Source organism: Taurulus bubalis (genome assembly GCF_910589615.1).
Source record: "Taurulus bubalis genome assembly, chromosome: 10".
Taxonomy (NCBI): domain Eukaryota; kingdom Metazoa; phylum Chordata; class Actinopteri; order Perciformes; family Cottidae; genus Taurulus; species Taurulus bubalis.
Window position 1 is genome coordinate 11,855,592 of NC_136598.1, and position 15,249 is coordinate 11,870,840.

General features: G+C 42.8%; 1 protein-coding gene across 1 annotated transcript in view; it reads left to right on the forward strand.

Moving 5' to 3' along the window:
- The window catches only part of LOC306742619 (calcium-binding protein 8-like), a gene marked incomplete at both ends in the record, with an annotated part of 57,198 nt that overhangs the window by 11,791 nt on the left and 30,158 nt on the right, over nt 1-15,249 (forward strand). Inside the window, 2 exons of the mRNA XM_079225013.1 lie at nt 6,204-6,347; nt 14,172-14,284. Of these exons, the coding sequence (XP_079081139.1) occupies nt 6,204-6,347; nt 14,172-14,284 (257 nt within the window). The remainder of the gene's footprint in view (nt 1-6,203; nt 6,348-14,171; nt 14,285-15,249) is intronic.

Here is a 15,249-nt window from a genome sequence, read left to right on the forward strand (position 1 = left end):
TCGCACACCCACATTCTGCTGGGATCACAGTGATAAATGTTCATGAATTTACTTTAAAATTCCCAAAATAAGAACAGATCTTTCACTAATAACTGATGCAATGTGTAAAGATCTGTGCTGCGAGTCCACAGCATCACTACGCTTCCTGTTTGAGTCCCACAAAGTATGGCAAGTTGTAGCATACAAACTTGAATCTTCATATTCTTCAAATATGTAATCATTTCTAAGGCTCCCATTGTCCTTTCACAGAGGTTTTTATATACCTGGTGCACTGACATCCTCATGTATCACATCATACGCAGATATGTGCACTGGTTTTGAAAACCTCTGGACAAAGAGTAAGAAAAACAAACAAAAAAAAGCAATTTCTATTTGTTGTTTTTCTTTGAACTCAAAAGAGACACGCAGACGATGCAGACTCGCATTCTTTCATCAGACACCATTAGAAACGTCGCTCTACTGGTCTCGTCTTTCGAGAGTCGCTAAAATCTCCTGTCTTGCGCTTGTCTCCCTCCACCGCTGCTTCCACATCCTCCACATTCTGCACATTCGACACTCGCAATATTTAAAGAGGCAATTTACCGTATTTGTCCAGGGCCATTTAAAAACTTGCAGCAGCAGCGCGAGCTGTCACACGGCCGAGGGTGTGGAATCAGTCAGCTGGTGTGTTTTCTTTGTAAATGTCTCGCCTGTACGGAGAAGCTGCTGTTTCCTTTTAGGGATTTCTAAAGAGAACTGGCCCTAGAGTCTTTTTTTTTTCATGGCTGTATGGACAACGTCTTGAGATTCATTCAGACACTTATTCAGAGCAAAGAGGGGCCACTTTTGTCATGTGAGCTTTTTGACCCATAAAGTTGACGGTGTCATTGCAGGAGGAAGGAGGGTCACATGGGCTTTATACGATCTTTAAACCAGTATTTAGGGTTTGGTAATTTGGAACTGAATTAAAAAACATGGTTCGTTGATCTTTCAATCAATATTTGTGAACACACACCAAGCCTGGCTGCAGAGCCGAGCCTCTGACATGTGATCCAGTTGAAAGCCCAAACTAAGGAGCTGGCTTTGCAGATTTAGTTTGAGCACTTGCACCCGAAAGCCAGTTAGTTAATCTAGTGTTTGTTCATTAGCTCTAAAAGCAATGAACCAACATTTCTAATTTGTATCTTTATCCCAGCTGTCGTTTCTTCATCGCAGTGTTGATGCCAATGCCACATTGTTCCAGAGACGCACTGCTCTCGCTTCATGCCACGAGTGCATCCTTTGTGCAGTCTGAGAGCAATGTGTACATCATTTATTGCGGCTCAATTGTTAATGTAAAAGCAGACAGTTTTTGTTACGAAGGAAGGAGAATCGTCCTCTACTGTCGGAATGCAATCTTCTCTCCACTCTGTATGCTCTCGGTCTGTTCTCAGATTCCTGCAGGAGAAAACTCTCCATCACATGCCAGACCTTTGTCCTGAAAGAATAAACTGAGCTGTGCAAACACTTACAATAAAGGCAAGGTTTCACAATTTAGGGAATGTGGAGTTTCACGAAAGTGAAACTTGAAATCCTTGTCTGTGAATAGCTTTTGATGAAGATATTAAAATGTTCCCTTTTTACATAATGTGCAAGACACTGATGGACAGTAAGAGGCTGGTTGAATAACCTCTCACTTGTTCAGCTTTATGATGTACTGTAGCAAATTGGGCTAATTCTGAAATGCATTGATGTTGGTAATTTACAGGCCAAAGGCTGCACGAGGCCAGTGACCTTCGTTTACATGTGCGCATTTAAGGAAACTTAATTCTGTCGGGTTTTCTTCTGCAAATCAAAAGTTAACCCTCACATCAGCATAGGTAGAGTACACCTTAGACATAATGTATATTAAGTGAGAAACAGGAACAGCAGGACAGGAATGCACTATCAGGGAGCTTCATAACTTTGAACTAAACTTTTGCACAAAATTAGAGCTGTTCCATTATTTCCCTCTCGATAGCTGAACTTGCAAACTGGCCAACACGGATTTCCGATTCGATACCAGTGTGATAAAAAACAAAGAAATATTTATTGGCATATATATACATATATATATATTAGTTTTTTAATTATACGGATGAAAAGAATAAGAAAGCGAAAATATGGGCAGCATAAGGTGAACAAACACATACATTTCCAGATGTTCTATTCCAGGCCCTAAGATTAATACAGTCAAATCTACTAATACTGTATCCTCCTAATACTGCATGGATGTGATATGATTGCTATCATTGTTGTACAGCCTGGCTGGAAATTGACAACTGGAGTGCCACCCCTCAGAACTAAACCCTGGCTGATAAAAGTAGCTAACGAGGTAGCCATCTTCTTTCTTTCTCATCTCAGCTGTGCAGTACCTATCAGACAGGATGTAAGGACCAGGTAGTGCGTTACATCTTGTGGTGTTGTTCCTGTACAGCATAAATTAGCCGATAAATTATATGATGACGGGGTATCGGTGCACACGCTGGCATGCTCGCCGATACCCGGTCCAACATTTTAGGCTGTATCGGAGGCATTTTACGATACTGGTAGCCGAACATTGTTGCACAGCTGGATCACTGTGTACAAAAGTAATATCTTGCTGTAGATAAATATATCGCATCGTATCGCATTTGTGGTATTGTATCGTAAATATCGGGTATCGTGATACTTATTGCAGACATCTTATCGAAGTCATAATTTTGGTATCGTGACAACCCCAGTGTACACTCTAACTCTATACAGTGTACTGGGTATAGTGAGAGCTCCAGTCCAGGTCCAACAGCAGACTGCAGCAGACACTGCACCACGCGTTGAGCTAAAATATGTTATTTTATTAAAGGTTTAGTGAAAGCACAGAGGAAGAAATCCTTCCTTGTCGGCACTTAATGGTCTTCTTTACTCAGCATGCTGAGCCGGACCAGACAGCGGTAAGCCTGCGGGGAGCTGGTTTGTGTCTGCTCAGCCCACCAGCGCTGAGCTTTCCTTGAGGGAGAGAGGGAGAGGCTGACTGGCACCAGCATTAGGCCGCTCGTTTCCAGCTCCATTGGCACATAAACAGCAGTTCCCACTTTGCAGCTTTTGTGCTGGGGGCCATGCACATTCGTATTCAGGCTTAGCAGAGTGGCCGAGGGGCTCGGCCCCACCTCACTGCATGTGGCACACTGACAGGGAGCACACTGACAAGGCATCAGTTGGGGGAGCTGTCCAGGGTGCTGACTGCATTTACCCTCTTCGCCGATAATTCTGGTAGTGAGTAGCCGAGTATGGAACAAACTTGTTTTCAGATTTGACAAGGTATTAGATAAAATTAAACAAAATGTCACAATCATTCTGTGTGTAACTGCGTCGCCAAAATTCCCAAACAAAAATGTTTACACATATAATGTATTCAGTCATCTTTTATAATTCAAATTTGTTTCTGGTTCTTTATACTCACTTTTGTCCATATACAGTTCTTATTAATACATCTACCTCGAACTGATTGAGATGATTAGTTGATGAAATGACAAATTCATTATTTTTGACATTGATGGAGAGATTGAGAGAGGATTAATTACTCTTGTGATTCCACACGCAGAGACAGTTTGATTTGGTACAATTAGATTCACCTCAGAGAGCTGAGCAGCTACCACGTGAACACATTTTCGTTTCTTCTTGTATTAAAGCCTCGACTCAAAGGGGCTCTTTTCTGTTGGGTTTTTAATTTCCACGTTAGTATAAATTTGTTTTTATTGAACTGCTAATTATGCTATGAATACCTTTCCATAGACTGTTAATATTAAGATACAGAAAAGTGACGTAGCGTGATGAGGTTGAAACCCATTCGTGTAAATACAATAATAGAATATAAAATATATCAAATTAAAACAAGAATGAGACCGGTAGGAAATAGAGGAAAACTGAGAAACTAAGGCAGCGGCAAACAAAAGTCAAAGTTCTCAAAGTTCTAGCACAAGTGCAAGCTGCGCCTCTGTCGACATGCTTCCTCCCAAAGGTCAAGTAGAATGTGACAGTGGGGGGCGAATACATAATGCAAGTAAACAGGCATCAGTCATTCAAGCGTACATAGTCACAGACACACACACAATAAGCACAAACACCCTCATAAACATTTTACACTGCAAGACATGATTTGCATGCAAACTGAAACAAACTCTGCCTCTCGAGGATTCTGGTCCATCAAAGTTGAAGTTTGCTTTGACGTGATTTGTAACTTCTGTCCTTGCGGTAGAAACATTATTGTTCCAAATGTCAAACTTTGAGTTGGAGAGCAGCCCAATGTTCCCCCATCAAGTCTTGATGGATGGACACTTGTGAATGAAATGAACTGAGTCATTGGGACATAAAAATCCAGTCTCCATGTTGTTGGTTCAACACACTCCCGACACAGGAGAGTACACAACGAAGACCTGAGTCACAGATGTATGTGTGAGATGCTCCTTTTTTAATGCATGGGGTGGTGGAATAATCTAGATGCCTTTTTATGCGTGTACATTAGCCTTTCCTTGCACCCTTGAAAATATGACCTGTTCAGACGAGGGTTTGCATTGTTACAAACGATGTCTCTTGCTTTACTTGTGCAGGACCAGCTGTTTCGGGGGAAGCAGCGACATCCTGTTTGGATGCAGGTGAACGACTGTGACCCTTTTTATTGTCGACCGTAGGCACTCAACGCAGTGAAAGCACTGTTCTCCATTTTTATGAAATAATTCATAATTACTGCTCCAGTTATGTTTTGTTGTTCCAAATGATTTGCCAGCAGTCTGGCCCAGATAGGCAGCATTGCAGCAGATAATACAATGACTGATTGGGCTCATTTTCTTCATGATGTTTTGGTTCAGTTTGTCATTTTCTTGGTTCAAGGAAGTCAGCATTCTGTTTGTTCCCCCAATAGCAAGGCCTACATACTCAGGTAGGATGGTGTCCCCCCTGCCCCCCTTTTGTAACAAAATTGTGTGGTCTTGTTGTTGTGTGCTTCACCAGAATCTGGGCGGCTGTCAGAAAACGTATTGCATTTTTAATCTTGGATATGATATGAATACATTTTCTTTCTTTAAGTTGCTGTTGGGTCCAACACATAGAGATAGAGTGTATGTCCTCTGGGAAAGATGGAGTTAAACCATCCGCTCCACGCTCCAGTCTCAAATTATTCAGTGCTCAACAGTGTGCTCATGCATGTCATGCAGTCATAGTGTTCTTCAGAGAAGTGACATTCCACCTCTATTTAAAAAAGAAATAGAAAATGTGTTTTCTCTCTCCTGTCTTACCGCACACCCTCCTCTGTCTGTTGGCGCTTTTATGAAATATGCATTTATTAAAGCGCGCTGGCGGAAGCCTGCCGACTCATTCCGCTGACCACTCGAACGCTCGTCGGGCAGCCAGTGAGCCGGCTGCTGACTCAACAGTGTACAAGCAAGGCAGTTTTTTTCTTCATTTATTTATTTTTTATCTCTGCTGTGAGAGTGAGTCAGTTAAGTAATATGCCACCGCGGCAGCACAACATGTGTGCTGCGTTGTTTGGAACAACAAACCAGAGACGCCACGGCCGTGACTCATTAGAAAATGCAGTATAAAGGATGCACAGAGCAGGAATGGTCCTCATATACAGCAGCATCGATGGAACTGGTATTTTACACAGAATCACTTTTCTTTTTTTGTGAGTGGAAGAAAATATTCTGAAGGTCACAGGTGTCAACTTGGCAACAGCCTAAACCCTCCCTCCCCCCTTCTATCCCCCCCCCCCCCACACACACAAAAAAAAACACACCCCTCTAACTTGCCAACTCTTTGAATGTTGGAGGTGCAGGTGGAGAAAATGAATCGATGGGGTGGAATTGATCTTGTTAACCTGAGGCAGTGGTGCAAGACCAATTGCATAATGTGCAGCCCGAAGCTGGGTCAGACAGGAAGAGCGAGAGAGGGAGAGGAAGGGAGGTTAAGAGAGCTGTGCGAATGATGAGAAACACCAACTCATTCATTCAAAGCAAGATGAAGTCCTGAGACATGCATCACTGCCAAAGAAAAGGATGGAGTCCCAAAAAGAATCCAGAGAGCCGTGCTTCTGTCAGACTAACACGCACGCACACATGGTGCTGTAAATGGAAATGAATAAGTATTTGTGTTCTTGCAACTTGGAAGCAGCAGCGCCGCATTGTTCATAGATGCTGAGTCGATTTCCTGCTTTGTTTTGTTTGTCTTGGCAGAGATTCGTGAGGCGTTTAAGGTGCTGGATCATGACGGAAACGGATTCATTTCCAAACAGGAGCTGGGCATGGCCATGCGCTCGCTGGGCTACATGCCCAGCGAGGTGGAGCTGGCCATCATCATGCAGAGACTAGACATGGACGGTGAGTCGCACGCACACTACACTTGCACACACATACACTCAAGATTTACAGTAGACGGTGTGCTTCTATGCAGTCTTGCCTGTTCAGAAGCACACACCACACAGCCCCCAGTCACATATAAAAGACATGTTCATGCATGAGTGTGTATTAATTTCAATCTCAACCGCTCGCCGTTTCTGCTCGACACGTGAGAGCCCCAAAGTCAAACTGGAGAGTGAGATTGATAAAAACGAATGCACATATGACATGGGGTTAGTTATCGCAGACCAAAGTGGGTCTTCATATTGTTGCAGGGGTGGGAAAACTTTTTGACTCGCGGGCCACAATGGGTTCTAAAATTTGACAGAGGGGCCGGGCCAGGAACAGATGGATGGAGTGTTTGTGTGAACTAATATAAATGACATGTAAAACTCATTACATGAAAGGATTTGGCCTTTAACAGGTAGCAAAGCATTTATTTGCAAGGAAATTTAACAAATTGCACGAACATGAACAATACAAAAACATGTCGTAACGTGACTGATCAAACATCATGAAAACAGTTTGTCGGTGAATTTTTTTTGCTGAGTCTCTAAATTAGCCACCAACCTCTGAGCCGTAGCAACCCGTTCTTGCGTTGACTGCTTGCTAGCGTAGTTAGCATGTTTCGTAGCAAAGTGACGACTGATGTTGTACTCCTTGAAAACTGCGACAGTTTCTCGGCATATCAGGCATACAGCCTTTGATTGGACTTCAGTGAAAAAGTATTTTGTTGTCCACTCCGTGTTCAACACTCGGCACTCATTGTCCACTTTTCGTTTCCTTGATCCACTCATTTTACAAAAGGGCTCACAGGACAAAGGGAGTACCGTATCTAACTCAGTAATGTAAACAAACTCTGAAAATGGCGCTACGGCCCACAATGCATTGCGAGATCATGCGCCATCTAATGGGGAAATGTCAGTGGTGGGCCCTCAGGGCCTTCTAAGCATACTCTGCTGGCCTAAACAGAATCGCAAAGTTATAGCTATTTTATAATTTAATAGTTTTTCACAAATACACTACATGTATTATAATTATTTTCCCCTATCAGGTTATTTTCTCATTGTACAGCTTTGTTGCTCAGCCTGCAGTCTTCAGCCATCAGACTGCAGCTGGTTTGAAGGAGAAGCTTTCATCCAATCAGATTTTTTCTCTCCTGTGTCTCTCGGCCAGCAAATCAGTTTAAGCAGGCCTTTGCAGATTAAAGTACACAGAGAGTGGACGTTGTGGTTGATTGTTGATGCGGAGAAATCCCCGGTGGGCCGACGGGGTCGGGCGGGTCAGAGAGGCGCTCCGTGAGCTCTCCCCGACTCAGAAAAGTCCGCTGAAAAATGAAAGAAAAAAAACTCCTGCCGTTTTGTGACTTTACAGGTACTAATAGGGGGAAATAAAAAATGGTAAACCACATGTCTCTTCTCACAAGGGTTACGGTATTGTAGCAATTTAGATGAAGTTAAACAACCAAGTGTTTGCGGAGATAATTAAGGAATTAATAAAGAAAATTGGGGGGGGGGCTTGGTGCTTATAAGTTTAAAATAGCTCCGCGGGTCGGTCCACACCGTGTGACCTCCATGCCCGTGATAGTGCAAAGAAATCGGCCGTATAGCAGAGTGAGCTCTGCTGTCCACACATGACAGTCTGTATGAACGCGTGGTGTAGTGGGCAGCGCGCCGTGTTCAATACACGGCGCGGGTCAGACAGGAACTCCCGGGACACTTTTTTTTCTTCCCTTTCTTTACCTGATGTGGACACACGTCATTGAAGGCCTTGTTCTAAAAACCCACGGCCCGCCACTGGGAAATGGGGACATTACAGGAGAAAGGTAAAATTATATTTAATAATAATAATATTTGGACAAGTTCGGCGGGCCGGATTAAAAAGCCCAACGGGCCGTACTTTGCCCATGTCTGAGCTAGAACAAAACTAATCGCTGCACTTGAACAATACACCCAGAGTGTAACAGGGTTCCTGCTGTCAGATCTGAATCAGCAGAGGTTTATTTCTGCAGCACCATCCTCACTTTTATTCCCTTTTAACCTTTTGCCCTCAATGAGAACACTGTGAGCAGCGAGAAGGTTTCAAGCAAAGCCGGCTGCGTGAACCGTGATTGACATATTGCAAAAGGATAGACTCCTAAAATTGTATACGGCTGGGAGGGGAAAACGCAATATGCAAATCCCTCGGAAAATATTCAAATTCGTCATGCTGCTATCACAGCCTTTGATAAGTGCCTTTCATTTTCACTGTGGAGAGAAAAATAACTATAAAGGGTTCAAGGCTGAATATTAAAGTTTAAGACAGTAGACTGCAGCTGCTTTTGTGCCTCAGGGCCGGGTATTGTTGCATCGTCTGTTGAAGCAACGTGAGGAAGCAGCCGAGGAAACTTTCCGACCTGATGAAGGTCACGCCGGCTTTTGGCTCAGTGAGTCTGTGACTTGTACGTTTTTTTTTATTTATTCACTTGGCTCTCATTGTTCCCTCTGTTTCTGTATATCGAATATCAGTTTGTTGGAGTTGCAGCCGGGGAAAACCTCTTTCCCTTTAAATGACCCAGTTTGACTTGTTTGCATTGATGTCATTAGCGGAATACTGGGGTTTTCTTTGTTTAGGCATTATGGAATATCAGGATTGACTGGCTCCCTTGCAAGTGCTTTGTGTTTGTTCATTGGTCAATATTCCTATTCGATGAAGGCAGCTCACTCAGATATGACCCGACTGGCTTTGAAAAACAGATGAAGTGAGAGGCCCACATACTGACTTAATGTCCAGAGAAAGATGCAAAAAGTCTGATTTACATGATGGGAAATAGAAAGTGACAAAACTAACATGGTGGAAATTGTTGAGATACAAACCAGGCGGCAACCTCTGGTTCTACCGAGTGAAGCCAATGCAGAAGTGTCTTAAAATTTGCATTCTCTCTACTGACCAGCAGGAGGCGACTCCTCTGGCTGCAAAAAGAAGTCAGATTGCATAGAAGTCTATAGAACATGATTCTACTTCTCTCTTGATATATTCCCTCAGTAAACATTGTAAACATGAGTTTATGTCTCAATCTCTAGTTTCAAGTCTTCTTCAACACAGCATGATTTTCATTTAGGAAATGATGGTCCATTTAGAGTCAAATAGAGTAGACCATAAAGTGGAGTGCGCTTTAGGGCGGGCTTACTGTGGTTGACAGGTCGCTGCCGCTACCAGAGACGAACACGCCGTCACTATATCACTCCTCCGCATTCCAAATATGCACACAAAAAAACACATGGCGACGACCGTGATCCAAGATGACACTCAAAACGTCAATCGACAAACCAATGAGTGACATCATGATGACTACGTCCACTACCGATATACAGCTTATGGATACAACTAGTTTCAGTTGACCAGTAGGAGGCATGGAGAGCACTTCTAAACACTCTTTTACCTGCCAGACTGGTCTACTAAAAATGACGTTCACATAAATCATAAGGGAGAAACATATATTTATTTGTATTTGACACATCACACAAACGCCTTTTGTAATCATGGTGATTTGTGGGTCAGAGGATGGGGTGGATGGGTGGGTCAACACAGGACTATCACCCAGGAGGCCGCTGTTCTGTTCTGTGTTTAACCAAAAAGCTGATGAGTTATTTAAATTCATGTCCATGATATTTATATTATGGACAACACACATTATTATTGACTCAACAAACAATGATAAGATTAATGAAAATAATTAATTAATTTTTTCATTGTCTACTCATGGAGTCTGTTCATATATGCACAGGGAAACACAGGGGACTGCAACCAGTTCTATCACACCCTGATTCGAAGATGTGAGAGCAATAACAATATACAGTTACAATGTATAGAGCAGTTCTGTGAAATAATCTTCTCATATGCATGTGCATGAACACAAAAGCAACGAGCCAGTGATCAAAGGAGCAAAGATTGAGAGGAGGGCATAAGTTTGAGGGATGAGAATGGGCAGTATAGCGACTGTATCTTGGCCAAGTGGGCAGCTGTGAGGATTGGATCCTCGGTCTCAGCCATCGATTCTAAACCCAGATCTATGATCTCTAGAAGATGCTGATGGGTTATCTGCTCGGCTCGTCTCTGCTGTCGAGCCTATCTGTGTGATCGCTGTGGCGCTCTGCATTCCCTTCATAGAGAGGTGGGACCACTCTTCTTTGTTCCAGATCGCATTACACCAGCCTTTGTTTTTTCAATACAGATTACACATGTTTTTCTTCTGGTGTCAGGCCTCTCTCCAACTTTAAGTCTATAAGTTTGTATCTGTGTCGGCATGTTTTAACTAAATAGAGACCAACATTTAGTTGCATTCCATTTTCTCTTTAATTAGACTTGTTATACTGTTACTAAACGGAGCAGGATTTCGCAGCTCTATGACATTATTTAAATAGTTTATTTCCATTCATTTATTATATCTACCCATGTATTTCCTTACACGGATCATATGGAGAATTAGGAAATTTAAATGTATTATTTCTTTGTGACATTTAATTGGGTAATACTTAATTTAACAGGTTGGCAAATTTCATGATACTGTTTTTTCCCTTTTTTTTAAATTACTGCCAAACTACCCCAATATTTTCCTCAGAATTAATTGGAAATTCCTCCAACATTGTTTAATAATGATATTCAATTATTTCCAATAAGCAGTAATAAGGAGCTGGGAATTTATTTAAAATATAATATTTGACCAATGTAAAAGCAATATAAACCTGTTTTCACAGACTAACTGCAGACTTGTTGAATCTTTGAGTCACAAGTCCACCAGTTCCACCGCCATGTTTCTACAGTAGCCCGGAGCAGACAAACCTCGAGACTCTAATGCCGTGTTCACACCGGACGCGACGCGAATTTGCGGCGCCGCGTCCACCGCGGAAGTTTACTCGCGCGAGTAGAAAGAGGGTGTTCACACCAAACGCGAATTCGCGGCGCGACCAAAGGGGCGTGGCTTAGCTCTGTTGCTTGCCTCTGTGAGAGACAAGCGACGAAGCTTTCATTTCCGCTATCGACCATGGAATAAATAACCACTAGTTCTGCTTTATACTTGTTGTGGAAGTCCCAAACATGTCGGAACATGAAACGCCCTCGTATTTGGGTTCATAACATCATCCGTAGCCGCACACAGCTCGGTGAATTTCACCGACTCCTCCAGGAACAGCGTCTCGCGTATCTCCGTAAAACGATACCGATTATGCCATCCACCATGGAAATAACCACCAGTTCTGCTTTATACTTTTTGTGTAAACTCCACATATGTCGGAACATCAAACTCCATGGTGTCTGGGTTCATAATATTATCCGTAGTCCCACAACAGCGTCTCAATGAAGCCGCTGTCAGCGCTGGTTCAGGCGGAGCAGCAGCAGTTTCATTCAGAAACGGGGAGACGGCGGTGGTGGAGGGCGGAGCTTCTCAACGCTGATTCTCAACGCTGATTCTCAACGCTGATTCTCAACGCTGATTCTCAACGCTGATTGGCTGCCGCAACTTTGCGTCACGCGATTTCTCCGCCAGAGTTGGGATAATTCAACTCACGCAAATTCACGCCGCGTCCTTCGCTTTGTTCGCCCCAGGTCAAACGTTCTGTTCGCGCCGCCTCCAACGCGTCTATCTCGCCGCAAATTCGCGCCGCAGCGCGTCTGTGGATTGACTTAACATGTAAACTGGTCGCGCCGCAAATTCGCGTCGCGTGAACACGGCATAAGAAGAGTCAGTGGTCGACTGGCTCAGAAGGTAGAGCGGGTTTTCTCTCGATCAGAAGCTCGGCGGTGTCCTTGGCGATGCCATTGGTGTGTGAATGTTCAATAGTTAGTCCTGATGGGCAGGCAGCCCCTTGCGTGGTAGCCTCTGCCATCACTGTATGAATGGGTCTGTTACAGAAACGTGTGTGTCTGTCATCCATGCGTACGTCCTGGTACCGATGTGTTGCCAGTGGACACACGTGTGTTAGTGATTGGAGGAGATAATTACCCATATAGTTCAGTAGAGGGCTCTACTTGTGCTTTTAGATCTGGGGTTACAATATCATAACCTTTGTTTCTGGCCACCCTTGTTTTTTTTTGCTCCACAGACGCTTGAGGAAACCATACTACTCATGTCGTCTCTGCTGTTTGATGCTGGTTAGGTAGTAGCACACAGCAGTTTTGTCAGTTGCTGAAAACAGCTGCATGTTGCTAGAACCCAAGTTGATGAGCGTGGTTAGACTAAAACATACACAAAATGTTCTTTAAAACATCCTTTCACAACAGATATAGTCATTCGTTTTGCTTTAAATATAAAAGATATTGCTTGGTGTAGCCTAAAACTATATACCTGTGTTTTGTCGCCTGGTCCCAGTACACACACAGCTTCTTGTACTTCCTCCTGTCTAACCTTGAACCTGTTCACCCAGTCCATCCTTATCGCTCCTGTCATCCATCCTCCCTCCTCCTGTCCCGACGTCCTCGGCTCTCAGCACAATTCCTTTGGCCCGCAGCTAGTCGGAGCATGAGCAGCATTACTGCAGGGAGGGGCCGATTGAGTCGTCTTGCATTGCTAACTTTCCTCTAACAAGGTCTTAGCCTCATCCACAGATGCAGAGAGAGCAGGTGGGAAGATGAGGGAAACAAAATGAGTTTTCATCAGAGAATTAAAGAGCCGTGAGACAAGTGAGAGAAAAGCTAGCGAAGAATTATGTGTCTTTGCATTACAATTACTGATTATTTTTCTCTCAGGTTAGGTTTTATTCGTCACAGTATTGAATATCGTTATATTAAAAGTGAGAAAGTTGTCTGTCCACCCTATTTATAAAACCTTTTTTTCAGAAATTCCCTCACCACAAGCCTTCATTGTAGGTTTGGGTGAACCAAACCTACACTGAAGATAATACAGATAATACAAATCAGACAAACTCTGCAGGGGAGATAAAAATAAATCTCACCGGGCTTATGGAAACGTTCCACTCAAAGACAAAAAATGTAATAAAAAAAAAAAGATCCCCGGTTTGATAGGGTTGGTGTCTGCAGAGTTTTGATGCTTCGTTTTGGAAGCACCTTCAACAACTACCGGCATGCTACCCAGTCGGGAAGGTTGGAGTCAATGAGGCGCTCCACGTCATGAACGATACACTAGCTGCAAACTTTGATCTGCTTCACATCCACTATGATGGAGCCAGTCGGAGCTCATTATTTCATCACTTGTCTGAGTGGTAAATGCTGCATAGAATAGTGCTGGTCTTAAATAATAACCACAAAGACATAAATGGCATCCTTATTTCTCTTTAAGCCCAAAACACTGTGCGAAATAATGTAGTTCCTGCAAACACATTGTAGGGAAATAAAGAAAAAAAACAATAGCAATCCCAAAGGCTTCAATTATGTCTCTGCTATATGCTGGGATGAATTCATTGCCAAGCCTTCATTGCTCTGTTTCCCCTCAGTGACCAGTTTACACATATTAAGCTGAAGGCTCTTCGCCTCGACCCTCGCTCCAAACCAATGACGGTCCAGCAAGATTGTGTTCATGCTGGTGAAGCTGAGTCTGAACGGCAAGATAAGAAGGCAAAACTAACACCACAGACCAAGAGACAAAAAAGAAAAAGGCCCTGCAGTTCACAGAAGAACTATCATCTGAGTATCTGATGGATAAGGATTCAGTTGGGATGAGTTTTAATAGGTTTTCTATTGGGATGTTTAGGATGCGTTGGGTCTCAAAGTGTCATTTACAACCAGCAAAAGAATTTGACCAAAGTTGCAATCAATGCTAATATCGGCACGTTACCATCGATCCATAATCTGTCCTTTTCTTCCATGTCTCAGGTGATGGACAGGTGGATTTTGAGGAGTTCATGACAATCCTTGGACCCAAGCTCCTGTCGTCGGAAACGAGAGAAGGCTTCCTGGGCAGCACAATAGATACCATCTTCTGGCAGGTAAATCTTTATTGTCTTGAACACGCCAGTTCCACTACCTTTGCTCATGAGTCAGGAAATGACCTGGTAATGCTATATTTCCCACACGTAACATCAATATTAGTTAGCGTCAACAAGCACGTATCATTGTACTGTCTGCCTTCAAAGTAAAAGCACTTCCTGTTTGCATGCTCTTCACATTAAGAGTAAATCATGTAATAAAACAAGTTACAACACTGTGGAAAGGCTTTTCAGCCTGGGCAGTATTGTTCTGACCCCAAGGAGGAACAGGCTGTCAGATAAAATATTCCAGAGACTATATCGGCTATTTTGAAGAATAGAGAAAAATGATTAACTTCAAATGATATAGTGCACTTTCTGTTTATTTAGGCAATGATGAAGTGGATTTTCTGTTTATTTAATTGCATTTTCTGTTTCTATTTTTTGGGTTAAGTGCATTTCTGTTTCTATTTTATGGGAAAACGTGCCATTTATTTTTCTATTTTTCTTAAACCACTACAATGATTCCTATAACAAGCTGGTTTGGTTCTTAGGAGTAGCCCCCATTTGGTTTAGTGGAGTCTCATGTTTCCAAAAGCCTGTTTTTGGCCTGTTTTTAATGTGTTACTGCTGTTTGACCGACCTGAATGTCCCCACCATATATAGCCTCTTGTATCCTGTTGTTTGTGGATTTTAAAGTGAGGCATATTTCTTTGGTCAGACAGTGTGAACAGGGTTAATGTTCTTTGAAGTTAATGGCTGAGTTTTATGTGCCATTTTGTTTTACATGTTTACAATACACGATGTGGAAAGGCTAAGAGATGCCCTTTATTGAAAATAAAGTGATGAAAGGGCCATGATGTTTGTCCAGGTATCTTTGCGGTTAATTTGGACATTTGCTTAAAAAAATAGAAAGTAAAGTAATTAGTAGTGAAGTTGCTTTTCAAATGCAGTAACTAGTAAAGTAATCTAGTTACAATTTTCAG